The sequence below is a fragment of the Mirounga leonina genome, unplaced genomic scaffold (assembly GCF_011800145.1).
Source record: "Mirounga leonina isolate KUSES-001 unplaced genomic scaffold, KU_Mleo_1.0 Mir_94, whole genome shotgun sequence".
NCBI classification, from domain to species: Eukaryota; Metazoa; Chordata; class Mammalia; order Carnivora; family Phocidae; genus Mirounga; species Mirounga leonina.
Genome location: NW_023270855.1, coordinates 57,056,777 through 57,075,851, shown reverse-complemented (window position 1 = coordinate 57,075,851; position 19,075 = coordinate 57,056,777). Strand labels below are relative to the sequence as shown.

The 19,075-nt window shown below is 58.1% G+C and overlaps 1 protein-coding gene across 1 annotated transcript; it reads right to left on the bottom strand.

The window, feature by feature from the left end:
- SGTA (small glutamine rich tetratricopeptide repeat containing alpha) lies at positions 1-17,476 on the bottom strand. The gene is made up of 12 exons (XM_034997501.1): positions 17,399-17,476; positions 9,786-9,925; positions 9,245-9,351; positions 8,886-8,970; positions 7,613-7,712; positions 6,308-6,412; positions 5,263-5,401; positions 4,650-4,712; positions 3,571-3,608; positions 2,733-2,822; positions 2,406-2,528; positions 1-1,190 (listed from the first exon to the last, which is right to left on the bottom strand). Exons 2-11 carry the CDS (start codon positions 9,883-9,885, stop codon positions 2,414-2,416), a joined length of 942 nt encoding a protein of 313 aa, XP_034853392.1. The 5' UTR covers positions 9,886-9,925; positions 17,399-17,476; the 3' UTR covers positions 1-1,190; positions 2,406-2,413.
- Between the last annotated feature and the right edge of the window lie 1,599 nt (positions 17,477-19,075).

The following is a 19,075-nucleotide window of genomic DNA, read 5'->3' as shown; positions in this document are numbered from 1 at the left end:
GAACAGAGGTCGTGATGTCTATTTATTCCCCACACGTTTTCTTGTCACCATGGCTAGCACTCGTTAGGACACATCTTGCCAGACGTGGGACGGACTGCGGGTGGCTGGCAGTGCCCGTCTTCCTACTAGTTACCTACGACACACACGTACTGGGTCTACCTCGCAGACGGCCCGGACCACCAGGGAACCTCACACGATCCAGATGCCAACGCTGGCGCCCACAGACCCGACCCCCCTCGCCCATCCTGCCTGAGTAGAGGCCATGGGCACATCCACAGTGGCCTCGTGTCCTGGGCAGGCTGGCATGCCTGCTCCCCAGAAGCAGCTCTGGTGGCACCAGGGGCCCCTGCTGGCTCCCCAGCCCTCAACAGGACAGGAGAGCCTGCCAAGGACCCAGACAGGCCGGCCGGGCAGAAGGGCAGTGGGCTGGACTCCCGGCTGGAGACAGGCTGAAAGGTCACGATCTGCCCCTTGGGGTCTGTCGGTCATGAGTACTGGGACAGGAGGATCAGAGATGAGACACGTGTCCATCAAAATGCTCGACTGGAAGAAAAGTCCCAGTACCTGGTCCTGTGCGCCCCAGGTTGGTCCCACCCCTGCTCCCAACCGGGTCGCAAGGTCACGGAAATCGTCCTTTAGGAAAATGTGTCTGAAGAGCTCCTCACACGAAAACCCGCGGTCCGAGGGGCATGGCGGCCACTGGTGCCCAGACCGTGCTGGCAGTGAGCTCACCCGAGCAGGGCGCGGCTGGGGAGGCCGAGGTTGGCCTACAAGTGGCTTCTCACGTCTCCTCTGAAGACAGACCGCGGGCGCTGCAGAGAGGGGCTCTGGGAGCCATGGGTGTCCCCAACATGGCTCGACACAAAACGGGCTGCTTCCTGGAGAGTGGCCTAGGACGACCCCCGCCCCGGAACAGTCTAGAAAACACTTCCGTGACTGGGTTTTCAGGGGGCTGGGAGAGATCAGTGCTGGTCTGCGTTCACAGCTTGCTGGCTCTGTTTCGAGAAGGGTCTGGGGGCCGTGGGAGACTACAAACAGGGAGGGGAGGGTGAAGGGAGTAATAAAAATCCATCTTAACATGCAGGTCCAGTTTCTGTTTCTTTTTCTCTCTTGGGTGGTCCAAGGGGAGAAGACAGCAAAATGCGAGACGGCTTCCAGTCGGTGGGAAGAAGCTGGCGGCACTGGGAGGGCTGGGGGGAGAAGACAGGAGGGTGGCGAGTCAGGTCGCTGGCCAGGCGGCCGCGTTCGTTCACAGGCTGGGGCGGCCCCGGGGGCCACAGCACCACATTACCGCGGACGTAGAACATCCCCGCAGGCTCTGGGGCCGAGGATACCAAGTGCTGGCAAAAGTGTTTTGCAGAGAAGGTTACGACATATGACAAATGCAAAACTGATGTCAACTAGGTTTTGTTCTTTTTTTTTTTCTTTAGGAGTGCTTTGGGGGGGGGGGGAACGTGCCCAAATAATTAACATTTGTTGCTGCAGGTGAAGAGATCAAAGTTGTTTTTCCTGCTGCTCAATATTTTTGGCTTTTATTTATTTTTAAAGATTTTATTTATTTATTTGATAGAGAGAGAGCACAAGTAGGCAGAGAGAGAAGGAGAAGCAGACTGTCCACTGAGCAGGGAGCCTGACGTGGGGCTCGATCCCAGGACCCCGGGATCATGACCTGAGCCGAAGGCAGCCGCTTAACTGACTGAGCCACCCAGGCGCCCCTATTTTTGGCTTTTAAAACTCTTAAAACTATTTATTTTTTTAAGTTTATTTTTTTTAGTAATCTTACACCTAACACGGGGCTCGAACTCACAACCCCAAGATCAAGAGTCGCACCCTCCATGGACTGAGTCAGCCAGATGCCCTGTCCTTTGAAATCTTTAACAGAAAATCACGGTCAAAGGAGAAAGGAGAACAATGATGCCCAAGTCTCCTGGGTGGGAAAATCACGGTGCCAGGAAGCACATCTCCCAGGCACAGGATGAGTTTAGGGGCCCTGGGGGGTGGCACGCTGATCCAGCCACGGCCACTGGGGCCCCCCAGGGACCCCCACTCTGTTTGCCAGCAATCCTGCCTCCTTAACAGCTGCTTCCAGCAAACACACACCCAGGGAACCCCGAGCGTGCGGCGCGAGGCGAGGTGGGGCGGGCCTGTCGGCCTCCCTCCCGGGGACCTCGCTGGCCACCGCTGTGGCTGCCCGGAGACTTTCCACACTAGTGTGGCCTGGGAGCCGTGGGGGCTCAGCCCTCGTCTATACAAAACCTGCCAGAGTGACAAGCCCACCCACAGACGGCTGCCCGAAAGGAACAGGGTGTGAGTGGAAACACCTGGGAAGGGGCCTGATGATCCCCGACACGCCCCACCACGGAGGCCCTCCCAACCTCACGGACCCACGGCCCACGGGGACTCACGTGGCTGGTCACTCCTGCTGGTCGTCGTTGCTGGCACTGGGGGTCCGACTCCGGATCTGACTTCGGAGCTGTTCTATCAACTCTGGATTTTGCTGCTGCATCTGCTGGGCGAACTGCTGGCCGCTGCGGGAGAGACAGGCCCAGGCTCAGCCGCGAGGCCCGGGGCATCCTCCTGGCCACTTCCTGGGCGCACCCCCACAGGCAGCACGACTACCCGCTGGAGGATGCAGGGTCCAACAGAGAGCCCAGGGACACAGCACCTCCGTTGCTACGCTCATGGGTGGGCCCCCACCCCACCCTCGAGCCCCACTAGGCAGGTCTACTCACGCCTGGATGAGACTAGCCAGGTCATTCTGTGAGGGGCTGGTGCCGGGAGTCCCCAGGGGGTTGTGGCCACCCGAAATCATCCCGGACATGCTGCAAGGAGAGCCCACAATGTGACAGACAGTCCAACCCGCCCATTCCCGCCAGGCCCTGCCCCTTCACCCACACGAGCCCCCCTGGGGCCCAGGGCCTCCCCAGCCCACCCCTCTCTCTGATGGCGGCTGCTGTGAACTCCACCAGCTCACTTGGGAACAGCCTCTGTTTTTGGCTTAAAGACAGGGGTCTTCAACCAGAGTACATGAGGCCGTGTCTGGAATTGCTGGCCTGCCCCCATGGCGGCCTGGATGCCCCCGAGAGTGACCTGCCCCGACTTCAGCAGTGCTGTGGATGAGAAACTGTGCTTTAAGATTTGACCACAGCCTGGCAGTTCTTCAGTAAATTAAACAGAATCACCATGTGACCCAGCAATTCCGCTCCTGGGCATAGACCCAGACCTGAGCCCACAACACTCAGGGAGGGAACCAGACACAGAAGGCGACGTGGGGTGTTAAGTCCACGTGGGTGACACATCTAGAACAGGCTCATCCGCGGACGGGAAGGGGGCTTGCGGGGGCCAGGGGGGGCTAGAAAGTGCCCCTAATGGGGATGGGGACTCTTTTTGGGGTGATGGAATGTTCTGGAATTAGACAGTGGTGACTGCTATGCAAATGAATGTACTTAATACCACTGCACTGTAAACCCTAAAATGGTTAAAACGGGTAAGTTTATGTTACATGCATCTTATCACAATAAAAAACAAAATTCTAACCACAAGGCCCAAAGGAGGCCGGCTGTCACTTACAGCTGCTGAACTTGGGGATTGTTCATGAGGTTTGATGCCTGCAGAAGAGAATCCGTCATCAGACGCGTGAGCGCCCGCACCCATCTTCTGGCTGCACACCAGGCCTGGCCGACGGCTTTCCCTGCCATCTCATCTCCCACGTTTTACCACTTGGATCCTGTCTGGGTCTTGTCCCTCCTTAGGACCCGTTTCAGGAAGAGGCCGAGCGGGACGGGGAGAGGGCCCCACCTGGCGTGGCTCACGGGGGCCTGGCTAACTTGCGTGAGGCGCCGGAGCTGAGGTGCTCACGGGCCAGCGTCTGCCCCGACCACCCCCCCGATGCCGCCACAGGCGCATGGCGGGGGCTGTGCGCTAACTACAAAACCCAGCCTGCGTGCCGACCCCGGGCGCAGGAGGTCAGAGGTGTGAGCACTGCCAGGCTGAACCCTCCCTGCCCTGTGCCGGCTCTGGTCCCTGGGGGCCCGGCCGGCCGTCCCATCTGCAGACTCAGTGCGGCCTCTGCCGATGCAGGAGGCAAGACGCCCCTTGTTGCCCTGAGGGGATTTCTCTCTTCCTGACGCGTGGAGACCCTGGACCCTGAGGTGCAGTGAGACCACTCGGGGACAAGCGCATGCGGGGACCAGCCCTGCCCAGAGCTAGCGCTTCTGGCCTTAAGTCTCAGCATCGGGAGGTGGTGCTTCCGCCTCAGGGGCATCCACCCGAACCTTGGGAAGCAGGTGCGGTTCTGCTGTGGCCAGGGTCTCCGCAGCGGAGGAGGAAAACAAGTGGGGGGAGGGCAGGCCGTTTCCCTGGGTTAGTCGGCTGGGGGAGGCTCGAGGGTCCTTTGTGCTCAACACTGGGTGGGTCTCACTTGGGGCGGTGTTGCCCCGGGACAGGGGGCGGTGTCTCGGATGGCTGTGGTTGTCACACGGGGGGGGGGGGGGGGGCCCCGGGGGGGGGGGGCTGGGGCTGCTTCTCTGTCCCCCACGGCGCCCCGCTCAGGCCCCTAGAGAATGGCCTGGCCCAGAGTCAGCAATGCCCAGGCCGGGCAGCCCTGGCCCACGACAGGTGGCCCTCATGGGGATGGGAGCGCAGGTTACCATGCTCATGAAGCTGGGGTTGTTGAGCAGGCCGGCGATGTCAAAGCTGCCGACGCCTCCTGTCTGTGGGGATGAGAAGAGCCCTGGTGAGTGGTCACAGGACCATGGCGCTGGCCCCCAGAACGGAGACAGAAGATCCCACAGCGGGGCGGCTGGGATCCTAAGAGGCCAACGGCTCAGATGTCCTCACAACCCAGCAGCCAGGCCTTGCGGCCAGACGGTGCTTCATCAAGGGCATGAGCCATGGCACCGACCACTTAGGAAAAGTACCGTGGGATGCTCTGACATCCTGGGCCCCTGCAGAGCCTGGAGGGCCCTCAGGGGTTACAAATTCCCAGAGAACCATCAGCCACCAGTCCACGGCCCACACCCCCAGCCCTCCTCCATCAGGCTCTCACACTCAGGGCCACCACCCCCTGCCCTGACCGCCCCAGACCCAGGTGTCCGACAGCGAAAGCCGGCCCCTGGGCCGCGGACTCTGCTGAGAAGACGCATCTAGCCTGTCCTAGGCCTGCATCCCCTGCCTCACCCGTTCCTTCCTATGGAAACGGCAGTAAGAAAACTGGCCCACATTCCCCTGCTCCCACCCGCTCCCTTCCCCGGGGCCGCTCACAGGACTGGGCGTCTCTCTCAACTTCAGCTCGGCTATCTTGAGGTTCGACTTGTAGGTCTCGTTGTCAGGATCCAGCTCCAAGGCCTTCTTGTAATAGGCCACGGCCTCGGTGTGCTTGTTCAAACTGGAGAGCGCGAGGCTGGGGGAGAGACACCAGCGCGTGGAGGGGGCCTGGGAGGCTGCCCGCCACTCCCAAACTGCTCCAGTGGTCACTGTGGCCTAGCGTCTGGTGGGGACGGTGGGGACGGCCCGCAAGGGCTGGGGGCGCTGAGAGGATGGGTGTATGAAAAGAATTCAAGGGCACAAGTCCACACGATAGGTTTGAAGGCCCAGAGGAGGGGTGCAGAGCAGAGAACAGGGTGGTCGGACGTGGCTGGTCCTGTTCTTGGCACAGAACTTCTAAAACCTGAAACTGCCCAAATCACAGGCATCTCCTGGTTTTCATAATGACCCCCTTTGATCACACCCGAGTTTATGCCTAGGAGGTGACTCAGGATGGGGCTGGTGGCCAGGAAGACCAAATCTGGGATTTGAGGGGGGACCTCGTTACCCCCAAAACTCTGGGAGGGGAGAAGGCTGGAGAGCAGGCTGTAAACTGAACAATGAGATGTGGAGAATGTCCCCATTGGTGAAGGCATCACACCTCACTCTAAGGGGCCAGACAGAGCTCCTACCCGGGGACCCTCCTGGACCCTGCCCTGTGGAGCTCTTTGTCTGCATCCTCTGCGATGAACCGGTACACACAGGTGTATTTCCAACAAACCACTGGGGCACAGGAGAGTGAGCGGTGGGAACCCGATTTACAGCAGCTGGGTCGGAAGGAGGGGAGGCCCAGATTTAGGACATGTGAGTGGGGCCGAGTCCTGACTCTGTCTAGGCAGAGGATCAGGACTAAAGCAAACTGCTGGACACCCGGCAGGTAGTGGGGCTGGGCGTGTGGGAAGCACCCTGAATAGGAAAGGGGGTAACAGCCGGATGTGGGGGGTGGGGCAGTCCAGGAAGGTAGAGACGGCGTGGCCCCTCCCAGTCCCCCCGGGGCACTCACCCCATCCTGCCGTAGGCTTTGCTGTAGGACGGGTCTATGCAGATGGCTCGCTCACAGTCCTGCACGGCCCCAGTGTAGTTCCCGAGTTTGCTGTAGGCCGCGGCCCTGGGGAAACAAAGCAGGGCAGGCAGGGCTGCGGGGCTCACTCGCTGCCGAGGAGGAGCCTTTTGGGGAGGAGCCTGGGCTTCCCCATGTGTCAAGCGGGGTTGGGGGGACAGGCCAAGGGCTTTTGTCTGCAGAGCACCTGTGCTGGGGGCTGGGACAGCCTTCTGGGGAAACTGAGGCTGGAGGCAGAGCAGCTTGCCTCAACGATGCTGCAGACACCTGGCTGTGATGGGACGAGGATCTGAACCCCAAGTCCACGGGCTCAACACCCAGGCTCTGCCCCCCAGGCTCTGCCCCCCTTCTACATCAGGGAATAAAATCGGTTAGACAGGGGCGCCTGGGTGGCTCAGATGGTTGGGCGTCTGCCTTCGGCTCAGGTCATGATCCCAGGGTCCTGGGATTGAGTCCCGCATCGGGCTCTCTGCTCCTTGGGAGCCTGCTTCTCCCTCTGCCTCTCTCTCTGTCTCTCATGAATAAATAAATAAAAATCTTTAAAAAAAAAAAAAAAATCGGTTAGACAGTAACCGATCCACGAGACCCCTGTCCAAGCTCTCAAGGGTCTCCTCCCATGCGAGATGGGTTTTTGGACAGTTTCAGGTTTTAATATTGCACTTTGCGTTTCTCCCAGGTTTTGAAGTGCAAAAAGGCATCTGATAGGAAACACTGAGCGGCTGGGCTGGTGGAGGGTGTAGGGGATTCTCGGGACTATGTGTGCGACCTTCCTGTCAATCTGTTTGTGTTACTGCCCCAGAGAGCCAAAATAAAGAAACCAAAACGACAAGCAGTTCTAGCCTGGCGTCAGCGTGGATGACGTGCGGCACCCCCTTCCCCAGTATCCACCGCTGGGTCCCGGGGCCACCCTGCGTCCCACGTCCCACTCAGTCCCTCTCGTCAGCACAACGGCCCGTCCTGGGAGGCCGCGGGAGAGCGGAGGCAGCTCTCCCTCTAAAAGGACCAGCCGGATGCGGCCCCTCGCGGCCAGCAGCTGAGCCACTGTGAACGTGGGCGTGGAACATCACCTGTGGTCTGGCTTCTTTCCCTGCCGCAGCATCCGTGCAGAACGCGGCCCCGATTTTAATTCTAATGCCACGCTCAGCTCCTGCGGACACCAAGCTGGCCGCCTGCCGCCGATCTGGGGCTCTGGCTGAACAACCCCCAAGTGACAGTACAAACAATTCCCCCGTGTGCGCCAGCCAGTACCTGTTACAGAAATAGACGGCGTTGGCCGGGTTCAGCTCGATGGCCTTCCCGTAGAAGTGCACAGCAGCTTCAAAGTTCTCTACTTTCATCTGCTCGTTTCCTGAAGAGAGAGGAAGAAGAGCGTACGCCCCGCTGTTCCCGTCAGGCCCGAGGCGTCAGTCAGGCCCGGCTCTCCTGGGGTGTTCTCTGAAGATGTGAGGAGACTTTGGGGGGCAGGTTGCAACACTCAGATGTAGGCTCGGGGGTGGGGTGTACATGAAGGAGGATGTGGTTTGCGTCCGGCATCTTGTGGGTTCTGGCCTGAGCCACACTCTGATGACTGTCACTGCTTCAGTTGGGACACTTGGAGACACAAATCTCTAATACTGTCATTTTTGCTCCTTCTTTCGGAAGTAACCAAGTTTCATGAAATCTACTTCAAATAATCCAGCAGTTTTTAAATATTCATAGGTGTCTATCACCACGATCTAATGCCAGAACATTCCATCTCCCCAAAAAGAAGCACTGACCCTATCAGCAGTTATCCCCCACCCCCTCCCCAACCTCTGACACACACTAACTCATTTCTGTGTCCGTGGACAAGCCTGTTCTGGACATGTCACCCATGTGGACTCACACCCCACATGGCCTTCCGTGTCCGGGTCCCTCCCTGAGCGTCCCCGCCCCCATCAATGGTCACTCCCCACCTTCTCCCCAGCCCCCCGCCCCCACGAGCCCCCTTCCCGTCCGCGGATGAGCCTGTTCTGGACGTGTCACCCACGTGGACTCACACCCCGTGTGGCCTTCCGTGTCCGGGTCCCTCCCTGAGCGTCGTGGGCTCGGGGTCCGTCCCTGGGGCTGCGCATGTGGGCGCCTGGCTCCTGCTCGCAGCCGAGGGACGCTCCAGAATACGGATAGGTCACATTTTGTTTATCCTTTTTGCCACTTTAGGGACATTTGGGCTGTTCTACCTTTTGGCTTCCGTGGACACACGCCTGCATCTCTCCTGGGCCCACACCTGGGAGGGGAGCGGCTGGGCCACGAGCCCACATGTGACCACCTGGGAGCTGTCAGGATGCCTTCCACGGCAACTGCCCCGGCCACGTTCCCACGGGCTGCACGTGGGGCTCCGCTCGCGGCACATCCTCGCACCTGTGTGCTGTGCGCAGCTTCACAGCAAAACCCCCCCCCCCCCGCCGCTGCCACATCCCTACGGGCCAGCCCCCCCCGCCCCCCTCCCCGGCAGTCCAGGCGGGTGAGGTGCCTGGTGGGGATGCAGACGGTCTTGCCTCACCTTCAGTTTTGAGGCGCTCTGCCTCAGCCGAGTCCTCCTCTGAAGGTGGAGTTTGCTCGGGGCCTCTCAGGTCCTGCAGCACTTCCTGGCCCCAAGGCAAAGACGAGCTGTTTAAGGGGCAGCGGGCAACCCTACCGCTTTCCTCCTGCTCCAGGGCCGCTCCAGAGGGCAGCTGAGCTCCAACGGGGAGGACCTCAGGCCAGGGTGGCCGGGGCCGAGCCCCCCACTTCCCTGTCTGCAAACCGGGAACCACGCTCCACGGCGCGCAGCCCGGGAGGGAGCGCAGGCCCCACACAGGTGCTCCGCAGCCCTCGGCCACTCGTGCTGTGCCTTCTGTTCTGGGAAGCCCAGAGACTCACCTTGCCCGCAGCAGCTCCTTCAAATATCTCCGGGAGAGTCTGAGGGAGAGCGAGGTCGCGGTCTTCAACAGTCACCCCAAAAGCAGTCTCCAGGCACTGGATCGCAACTGGGGGGGAGACAAAGGCATTTTCTTCTGAACGCAGCCCAGACTTCAGGACTTTGGGGCTCAGAGGGAGTCCCTCCCCTGAGAAGCCCGGGTCAACGGCCTGGCACCTGCTGCCGAAACGCCACCTCCCACCGTGTCACTGCGAACTGAAGCAGCTGGATGCCAAGGCGCTGGTGGCGGGGTCCGCCTGGGCTCCTCGCCCACCCAGCCCCGTGCAGGTTCCAGCGGCCGTGGCTGCCCCTCCCTCTTTGAAGAGAGAGCCTTTCCCCTCTCCTCAGTGGAGTTGCACACGTGCAGTGGTGGAGAAGGTTCCGGAACTGCCCCTCGACGAAAGATGGGGAGATGACCAGAACACCTGCAGGATGCTGGGCCCGAGGTGACGGGGGCTGGCTACATGTGGCAGGAAGGAGGGAGGGCAGTGGGCCCACAGGTACCTTCCAAGCTCTCCTGGGCGTCGGATGAGAGCCCCCCATGCCGGAGCTGGTCGTGCAGGAACCGGATGATGGCGTAGGCCAGGCGCTTCTTGTTATCCATCTTGAGACAGGAAGAGACAACGCCCTGGGGTTTTCCTGATCTGCGGACCCAAGCCAAGGGCGTGAGAAGCACAGATGGGGGGCATGGGTGCTGCTCAGACAGCACCCCCGGACTGCTGGGCCTGGCTCACCAGGCCTGCGCCAGCCCCAGCCCCAAGGAAGCCACTTTAAGCACAAGTGAGGGCGATTATGACCCCATTTCACAGATAGACACTGAGGCTCCCTCGGGCAGGTGGAGTGTTCCCAGCCATCCTGCCTCCTTACGCTAAAGAAGGCCACGTGGCCTTGGCCGTCACCACCCCTTCAGATTCAGTGGCACACAGGGACTCCCAGGGATGCAGAGGGCCAGCCTGCAAGTGCTAGTCCTGCAGGTCTACGAACCCCAAGTTTTAGCTAAGCACAAGCCAGACCCCAGTCCCACCTGCTTCTCCACTCAGACTGAGAAAACAAACTGACGGTTCTCCAGGTCCTGATACCCCCAAGGGACATGAGGGGGTTGGACAAGTATCGTGGGGGGGGGGGGGCAGGAGCGGAGGGGCCCAGAGTAGACCAAAAGGCCCCAGAGGCACCGAGCCCTTTCCAGGCCGTCCGAGGGCCTTCTCTGGGTCCCTCCCAGGCCAGGAGTGATCCGGCCTCAGGGGCTCTGGGCCATGTCTGGGTACGTCTGTGGTGCTCCTGGCATTGGGTGGACCTGCTGCTCAGCCCCCGGCTGAGGGATGCCCACACAATGGAGAACTATCCGGCTCCAGCGTCAGCAGTGCCCAGAGGAGAGCCCTGGTCTGGAACATTCCGGAGGTGAGGGGGGTCTGCCACCTGAGGGTCCATGATGGATCAGGCATGTCACAACACCGTCTCATCCCCCTCCACACCGTGACCTCCACGGCTGCTCCCGCTGACAGAGGCAACAGGTTGGCGTGGGGGTCTGGGAGAAGCAGCTGGCCCAAGGCTGCTCAGGTCCACCTGCACAGCCGGAACCTGCAGCAGGAAGCACCTCGGTCTCCCGAAAACTCCTCCAGTGGGGTGAACAGCCTGTGCCCCATAGAAAACGAGCAGCAGGCCTCCTGACCACATTCTCATGAACCTGTTACCAGCCACGATGGTTAAACGAAGTCGGGAAGAGTCCGTCATGCAGCCCCAGGCTCTCCACCCTGAGATGGGGTCAGTACGGGGCGGGGTCACCGCCACTGGGCAAGGGCAGTCAAGACACTCGGTGCTGGCCGTATGCAGAGCTCGGTCTCTGGTTCACGGGAATCTACGTCCATCGACAGCTGCTTCTTAAAGTGAGGGAACCAGACACAGAAGGCCACACGGGGTGTGATTCCACCGGGATGTGGGACATGTCCGGAACAGGTTCATCCACGGACGGGAAGGGGGCTTGTGGGGGCTGGGGGGCTGGGGTAAAGGTGGGGAATGATAGCTGATGGGTACAGAGTTTCTTTTTGGGGTGATGGAATGTTCTAGACTTAGAGAAAGGTGTCGGTTACACAGCAGTGTGAATATACCAAAATCCACTGAATTCTAAGGCATGTGAATTATACTTCAATCTTAAATAAGGGAGAAACTTAAAACACCTGTGTTCCGTAAAGCAGGCGAAGTAATTAAAGCTCTTTGAGAATGGTAAGGAGCTTCCCATTTCTGGACACAAAGCCCCTTTATCTAGCAAGTGCCTTTGGCCGGAGAGCCTCCCTAGAACTGGAAGGTCTGGGATCAGGATGGGCCGGTGCCCGGAGGACGAATGGCCAGTCCCAGACCAGCGGACCTTAGGGGCAATAGAGGGGCCCACAGAGATCAACCACCACAACCCACTTGTTTTGGGGGAAGCAAAACTCCAAAAGGAGTCCTGGTCCCCAGCTGAGAGGGTATAGAGAGTAAACCAGTCAGCCTGCTGACCACAAACCTAGGAGAACAGACTAAAATGTCAAACTGTTCCCATTTTAGATATCTGTTTCGGCAGCGGCATTATTTACAGCAGCTGACGGGCAGACACGACACCAGCGTCCGTCCATGGATGAATGAATAAACATGGTGCAGTCCGTCCCCACGCGGGAACACGCTCCAGCCTTAGAAAGGAAGGGACCCTGACACCTGCCACGACGTGCAGGGACGCTGAGGACAGTGGGCTCAGTGAGAGGAGCCAGACCCAGAAGGACACATCCCGCAGGACCCCACTCCCAGGAGGTCCCCAGAGGGGTCCCGTCCACACAGAGAGGAGAGGGTGGGAGCCGGGGCTGGGGCAGGGGGTGGGGAGTCCGTGCTTCATGGGGACAGAGTCTCCGTGTGGGGAGATGGAACATTCTGGAGACGGAGGGTGGGGTGGGGAGTCCGTGCTTCGCGGGGACAGAGTCTCCATGTGCGGAGATGGAAAGTTCTGGAGGGTGGGGGTGGTCGCAGGACAGGGTGAGTGTGCTTCATGCCGCTGAGCTGTGCACTTAGAGATGGTTATGACAGTAAATTTTGTTATGTATATCTTATTAGAAATTATAATTAGGCGCCTGGGTGGCTCAGTTGGTTAATCATCTGCCTTCGGCTCAGGTCATGATCCTGGAGTCCCAGGATCGAGTCCCACATTGCATTGGGCTCCCTGCTCAGTGGGGAGTCTGCTTCTCCCTCTGACCCTGCCCCCTCTCGTGCTCTCTCTCTCTCTCAAATAAATAAAATCTTAAAAAAAAGAAATTAGAATTCAAATTTCTAATTAGAATTAGGAAAAGTTTTGTTTTCTTTTGTTTTCGAAGTCTGAGGTCCTCCCCTTCAGATGTGCAGTCCCAGGACCCTTTGTATGTTGTGTTCTAAATTAGGCCTTGAGGGTCACGTCTGGGCAGCTGCCTGTGGACAATGAATCTTGCCTTCTTAAGTCATGTAAGTGCCTACACCCCACCTACGGGTTCCAGGCACCACTTCTGAGCCTGGTTCCCTTCCCCTCCCCCGCCATGGGTCACTCACACTGGGCTTTGTGTATGCATATGTGTGTACGGGAGGACAGGGCTTGGTCTTCTCTCCCAGGGAATGAATGCAGGTCTTGATGGTGATGTGTGCTCACTTAAGAGTGGACTGAGAAAGGAAGTCTGGTCTTTAGCAGACGTTTCCTGCCCTCCTGGTCTGAGTGGTGAAGATGGGGGGAGGGGAGTGTATGAAACTACTGAGGTTCATGGAGGCAAGGGTTCAAAAAACTAAAGACCAGGTCACGCTCCTTTCTGGCAAACTTCCAGTCCTTCCCATGCCCCCAGATCTTGGAGCCTCAGGGCATTTGCACATGAGGATCCCCTGCCCCCAAAGGACTTGAGGCACTCTGGCCTGATTTCCCCAGCATAAGCTCTCACTGCCTGCTTCCTGGGCTTCTCCTGATCTGTTGCTTGGTCTTCTCTCAAATGCCAGCCCCTCCAATGCAGTTCACTGTCAATAAATCAGAGTCCCCTGGAGCCTGCCCTGGGCCTGGCATAGTGATGAGAGGCCAGATTTGCCTGGGTGGACAAGAGCCTGGAGTCATGTCTTAGGGCCAGCCATCTTTGCCTGAGGCCGGTTCCACGTCACCTTCCCCACCCTAAGCTAAAGAATGCTCTTTGTCCCATCTCAGAGAGTCGCAGCCAATACCCTCATTTTTCTCTTCTATAAAATGGGGTAACAGCGGTGTCCTTACCAGCTGTTACAAGAATTCGTGACTTAACGTAGAGTTTCTCTACCTTGGTGCCACCAACATCAGCGGCTGGATCATTCTTTGCTGGTGGCGGGGGCGGGACCTACCCTGTGCGTGCAGAGTGGTAACCGCATCCCTGGTCTCTGTCCAGTGTGCCCTGAAGCAAGGGGCAGAATCTTCCCCCCGGGTGAGACCCCTGAGTCAGGGGGTTTCACTGACCCCCAGGAGACTGTGCTCTGTAACCATCTGACTCCTGAGGTCCTGGGATGCTGCACGTTGAAATATACACACTGTGTCAGAGGGAGAGAGGGGGTGACTCACAGACGTTGGGGTCGCCCTGGTTTGTACCCTCTGACCCCGGGGGATTTACTCTGGTGTCCAGCGTGAGCAGGGACCAGACTCAATATTTTTCCAAATAATCACTGCAGGGTCTCTCCCACTTGGCCCTAACATTGGAGGCAGGTCACTCTCTGTGGGGGCGTCCTGAGCACTATAGGGGTTCAGCAGCATCCCTGGCCACACCCCTTCAATGCCCCTCCCCACAGTGGTAACAGCCACAGATGTCCCCAGACATGGCCAAACCACCCAGCTGAAAACCACTGAAACTCCAAGTGAGAAAAGTAAAGGCTCTAAATCAGTACAAGTCAGATTTTTCTGGCCCAAGAACTTTGATGCAAACTTTCTGGAAACTTTCTGTTTGCACATTTTGGGCTTCAGCCCTGCAGCAGAGGGAGCCTGGGTCCACAGCCGAGGACTATGTCCCCAAGGTGTGAGAAGGAGCCAGCAAGGCATTTGACACAGGTGGTCCACAGAAACTCTTGCTTCTTTGCGAGACAGTTTGTGAATCTTACTTCCACGTATGGCTTTTGAGATGAACCACCTTCTGCTCTCCACAAAGCTGGGCCCAACAAAACACGAAGACAGCACTTTTCCTCGACTCCTACCAGGCACCCGGACCCTTCTGAACAATCACGACTTGTAGGGTTTTGGCTGCTGGACAAAATTCTCAGAGAAGGCCTACTCTCTGAACAGTGAGTGCTTTATGAGCTCTCAGAAAGCACCACCGAGGTGCCAGCCGCACAGGGTGCTCGGCAAGCCTAGTGAGGGTGGAGTAGGCGGTCCTGGGGCCAGCTCCTCCGGTGGTCTTCACAATCCCTCCCGGCTCTCAGTCCACCTTTTCGTTTCCACATTTAAAAACAAAAACAGCCTCTGCTTCTTTTATTTCCCTGCCCAGAACTGGTCAAAGGGAAAAAATGGCATGCCTCACTAAAATGAGCGACCTCTCACCCACCTCGGACGGTGGAGCGCCCGCTGCTGAGGGCTGCCTGCCTCCATCCTGAGCCCGGACCTCTGCTCACAAACAGCGGTGTGCGAAGCCTGGGCTCTAGTCCTCTCCCTCATCCTAGCCCGCCCTTGGTGTCTGAGCAAGGACTGTCCCGAGGCTTGAGCCCACGACCCCCATCAAAGCCTGTTTCTTCTAAAATGCCGCCAGAATGCTCTGCATGCTTAAAAACCATCAAAAGCTCCCTGAAACTTCATGAGTGTGCATGTGATGCCTTTCACCAAACTCTCAGTGGCTCCGCTCAAACACAACTGCTCACCTTTCCTCCAACCCACCTGGAAACCCTTAATTCCCTTCAACACTGAGCTGCAAAGATATCTCAGACGGAGCTAGATGCCCGTTATTTTTTGGCAAAGTCCAAGTACCAGCCTTATCAGCAGCCCAGAAGGCTTTAAAACTGTCATCTGTCTCCCGCCCTCACCCAGACTGTGAGCACTGGACAGACATCTTCCCTTTCAACTGCAGCACTCAGCAGTGTCTGACCCATATGGTCTTGGGAAAACATTAGATCCCTGTCAAATTGAGAGCCACCCGACCAAGTTCTCTGGGAAGATCAGAAGAGACAACAAACCTTGGGTCTTGCCTACCTACCAACAGTTCCCTTTATTCCTTCAACCCCCTTGCTGAGCATTTCCCAAAAGGACTAGCACTGGGTCTTGGTAAAATAAAAAAAAAAAAAAAAATTGGGGCGCCTGGGTGGCTCAGTCGTTGAGCATCTGCCTTCGGCTCAGGTCATGATCCCGGGGTCCTGGGATCGAGCCCTGCACTGGGCTCCCTGTTCTGTGGGAAGCCTGCTTCTCCCTCTCCCACTCCCCCTGCTTGTGTTCCCTCTCTGGCTGTCTCTCTGTCAGATAAATAAAATCTTTAAAAGAAAATGTAAGCTCAAAGTTAAGACTATAGCTCACAAACTGGGGCAGAGCTTGACCCCGTTTACAGTTGCTCACCCTTCCTGAAAGACTGAATTATAAACCTCAGGTGAAATCCTTGGTGTGCTGAGCACTTTCCAGGCCCCGAGCTCAGTGCAGTGCATGCAATCACTTATGGAGGGGGTCAGTGATCATCTTCTGAAAAGGGCCACAGGGCTTTTGTGGAAACCACTCAACTTTGGTTTTATGCAAAAGCAGTCACAGGTTTTGTGATGAACTGCGCCCACAAAACTTCATTTACAGGAACAGGCTGCAGCTGGATTTGGCCCCCTGCTCACAGTCAGCCGAGCCCCTGGGTTGTTTATGACAAACCCCATTGTGCAGAAGGAAAAACTGAGGTTCAGAAAGATGGGGGTGCTACCCGAGGTCACCCAGCTTAGAAGACACAAACCAGGAATTTTGAGCCCAGCAGTCGGGACTCCAGAGCCTCCTAAACTCCCAAGTGCCCTTTCCTCTCCCCACAAAACCTGCACGTTTTCTTGAGTCCATACCCCACCCCCTTGTGTGCAGCTCATGCCGGTGAAGAAGCACTGGTCTAGAGGAAGGTTTAACTTCCCCACTGTGGACACTGCAGACGGTTCTCTGCGGGGAAGTCCTGGGCACTGCCCGGTTAGGCAGCATCCCTGGCCCCCACCCACTTGCTGCCAGGAGTACACCCAGTCGTGGCCACAACGAATGACCCCCAGACATTACCCTGTGTCCCCCAGGGCGATAAAATCCACTGGTCTGGGGAGAAGAAAAGCAGACAGACCAATCAGAGATAGAAAACCAAAGGAAATCCTACGGGATGCAGCCTGCACGTTTTCTGACACCTAATAAACCAGCCACTCTCTAGTAAACTCTTAACAAGCACAAGGAACTGAGCAGAGAATGTTCTGCTTATTTAACTTCACAGAGAACCTAGGAAGCACGTTCTTCTAGGGTCCCTGTTTTAGAAGGAAAGCGCTGCTCAGAGAGGGACGCGATCTGCCCCAGCTCACACAGCCAGTGAGAGGAGGTGGAGCTGGTCCTCAGCCCCAGCTCCTCCCCACCTCTAGCACAACCGACAGAAGACCCGAGCTGTGAAAGACCTAACAGCCGCTGTTAAGCTCTCACTTTGCGGGGGGCCCTGCCGCTTTAATCTTCCCAAGACCCCCACCTCCCACCCCACTCAATCTGGCAAGGACCGTGACGACGCCCGTTTTACAGCGGGGGAAACTGAGGCTCCGGGAAGCCAAGAGGCTGGCCAGGTGGGGAGCGGCGGCTCTGGGACAGGACCCCGACCTGCGCCCCACGAACGGGGTCCCCATTCAAAGGGACTGTGTTTCTGGGCAGCAGAAGACACCCTCACTGCTTGCGGGGCGTTTTCCCCTCCCGCCGTCCACCCACGGGCCTGCGAAGCAGCATTTCCCGGGCCTGGGGTCCGGGGGAGGTTGAGCAGCGCCGGCGAGGGCCTGCCCGACGCCACCCTTCCTCAGTTTCCCCTTCGCGCCGCCCACTCACAGCAGCCAGCTTGACCGCGGCGACCCCAGCCCCAAACCAACCTCTCCCCCCGGGCCCCGGAACCGCGAGAGCTCCGAGCCGCGGACCCCAAGCCCAACCGGCACAACGCCGGGCAGCCCCCTCCACGACTCACCTCTCAGGCGGCCGAACGCCGACCCACCGACGGCTGCGCCTGCGCAGCGCGGCGCTGCCCGGCCCCGCCTCCGGCCGCGACGCCTGCGCGGAAGGGGCCGGCTCCCGTTGGGTTTTATTCTGCGCAGGCGCGTTAATTACCGCGGCGGGCGTGGGGAGAAGTGACGTAACTTAGAGGCGGGGGGAGAGCCGGTCGTTAGGGCAACTGACCTCTGCGACCGAACGGAGGCCGGAAATCAGGAGCGATTTCCCCTCTCGAGCGGGAGTGGAGCGGTGCATGGTGGGACGGCGGCGGACTCCGGCGCCTTCCGCAGAGCCGGTCACGTGGCACCGGGCCGGCCACGTGGTGTTGCTGTGTCCGGGTATCTGGCGCCCGGGGCCGCACAGGCGCTCTGTGGATGGGAGCGACTGTTACCCGCGATCCTTTACACTTACCCACCCATCCACCCACAAACGCTTTCTTCCATTCAGTCAACGCACAAGACGTAAAGGACCGCAAACACGTATGTTTAGAGCAGGTGCTCAATAGCGAACAAGGATTTACTGCAAACCAGCTGTAAAAACCAGGAAAGTGTTCGCTCCCTTTACCTTGTACCGGGGTCGACGAACTACAAACTAGTACACTGGGACGTAGGCGAACCCTTTTCACCCGATGGCAAGCTCTATAAAGAAAAAATGGCGTGGCGGGACTATGAGTGGGGAGGCAGGTGGGCCGGGATGGCTAGGGAAGCTCCACCTTGTCGAGGTGGATTTGGAGGATAAGGGGGAAAACTCCAGGTACGGAAAACGGCGAAAATGAAGATTAAGTAGGATAAAGCTTGGTGGGCTTAATCGAGGGTGAGTGACGAGGAAGTTCCCTAGGATGACTCACAACTGATCACCGTTAGTGTTGAAGTTGCAAGAAGCGTTCCCCTAATTCACTTTCATCCTATTGAAACGCATGCATGTTTAGAGCCCGGTGTTCTTTAATTTCTTTTGCAGAAATAAGGGGAGTGGGTCTTTTGGCCATTCTGGCTCTAGTAAATTTTCCTGGGCCCCTTACTTCAAGATTTTGTTTGTTTTAATGGACTTGCGATAGTTACAGGGTAGGATACTGCACCGTTTAAAAACAAACACCTGTTGTTTGAAGTCCCGGATTCATTTATTGAAGCTTTCTCGATTTTTTAAAAAACTGCCTTTCATTTAATTGATTCGCCGGATTCTGCTGATATACGTGTCCTGCCTATATTCGTTCGATGCCAGAAGTTGGGTAGGATGCTGGTTGGGAAAATCTACAAAAAGCGCCTGAGATCTGGACGGTAAGGGGTTACTAAAGAGACGCCCTCAGGCGCGGGAGAAAACCTGCAAAACTAGCCCAATACAGTGATAAAAGTAGAAAGGGGGCAAGCACAAATTAATACGGGAGCTAGAAGCCCAGGCGGAGAAATCCAGGCAGAAAGAACCGCGAGTACGCAGGATTCTGGGCGCCAGCGGTGTGTGGTTTCCATGGAAACGTCCCTCCCGGGCCTCCCCGAAGGTTCCGCCCCCTCGCCGCCAGAGCCAATGACGGACAGGGAGGGTTCTGGCGCGTGCGTAGAGGGCGTCAGCCTCCCAAAGCACCGCCTCGCGGTGTGGGCGGAGCTGGGGCGCGCGTGCGCCCTGGCCCTCGGCGCACGCGCCCTCCCAGCATTCAGCGGGC

Excerpts from the sequence above, each read along its gene's own strand:
- SGTA (XM_034997501.1), bottom strand. The coding sequence starts at position 9,885 with ATGGATAACAAGAAGCGCCTGGCCTACGCCATCATCCGGTTCCTGCAC. Across the intron at positions 4,713-5,262 it reads TGAGAGAGACGCCCAGTCCT|ACAGGAGGCGTCGGCAGCTT; the intron begins GTGAGCGGCCCC and ends TCATCCCCACAG. Across the intron at positions 2,529-2,732 it reads CTGGCTAGTCTCATCCAGGC|CGGCCAGCAGTTCGCCCAGC; the intron begins GTGAGTAGACCT and ends TCTCTCCCGCAG.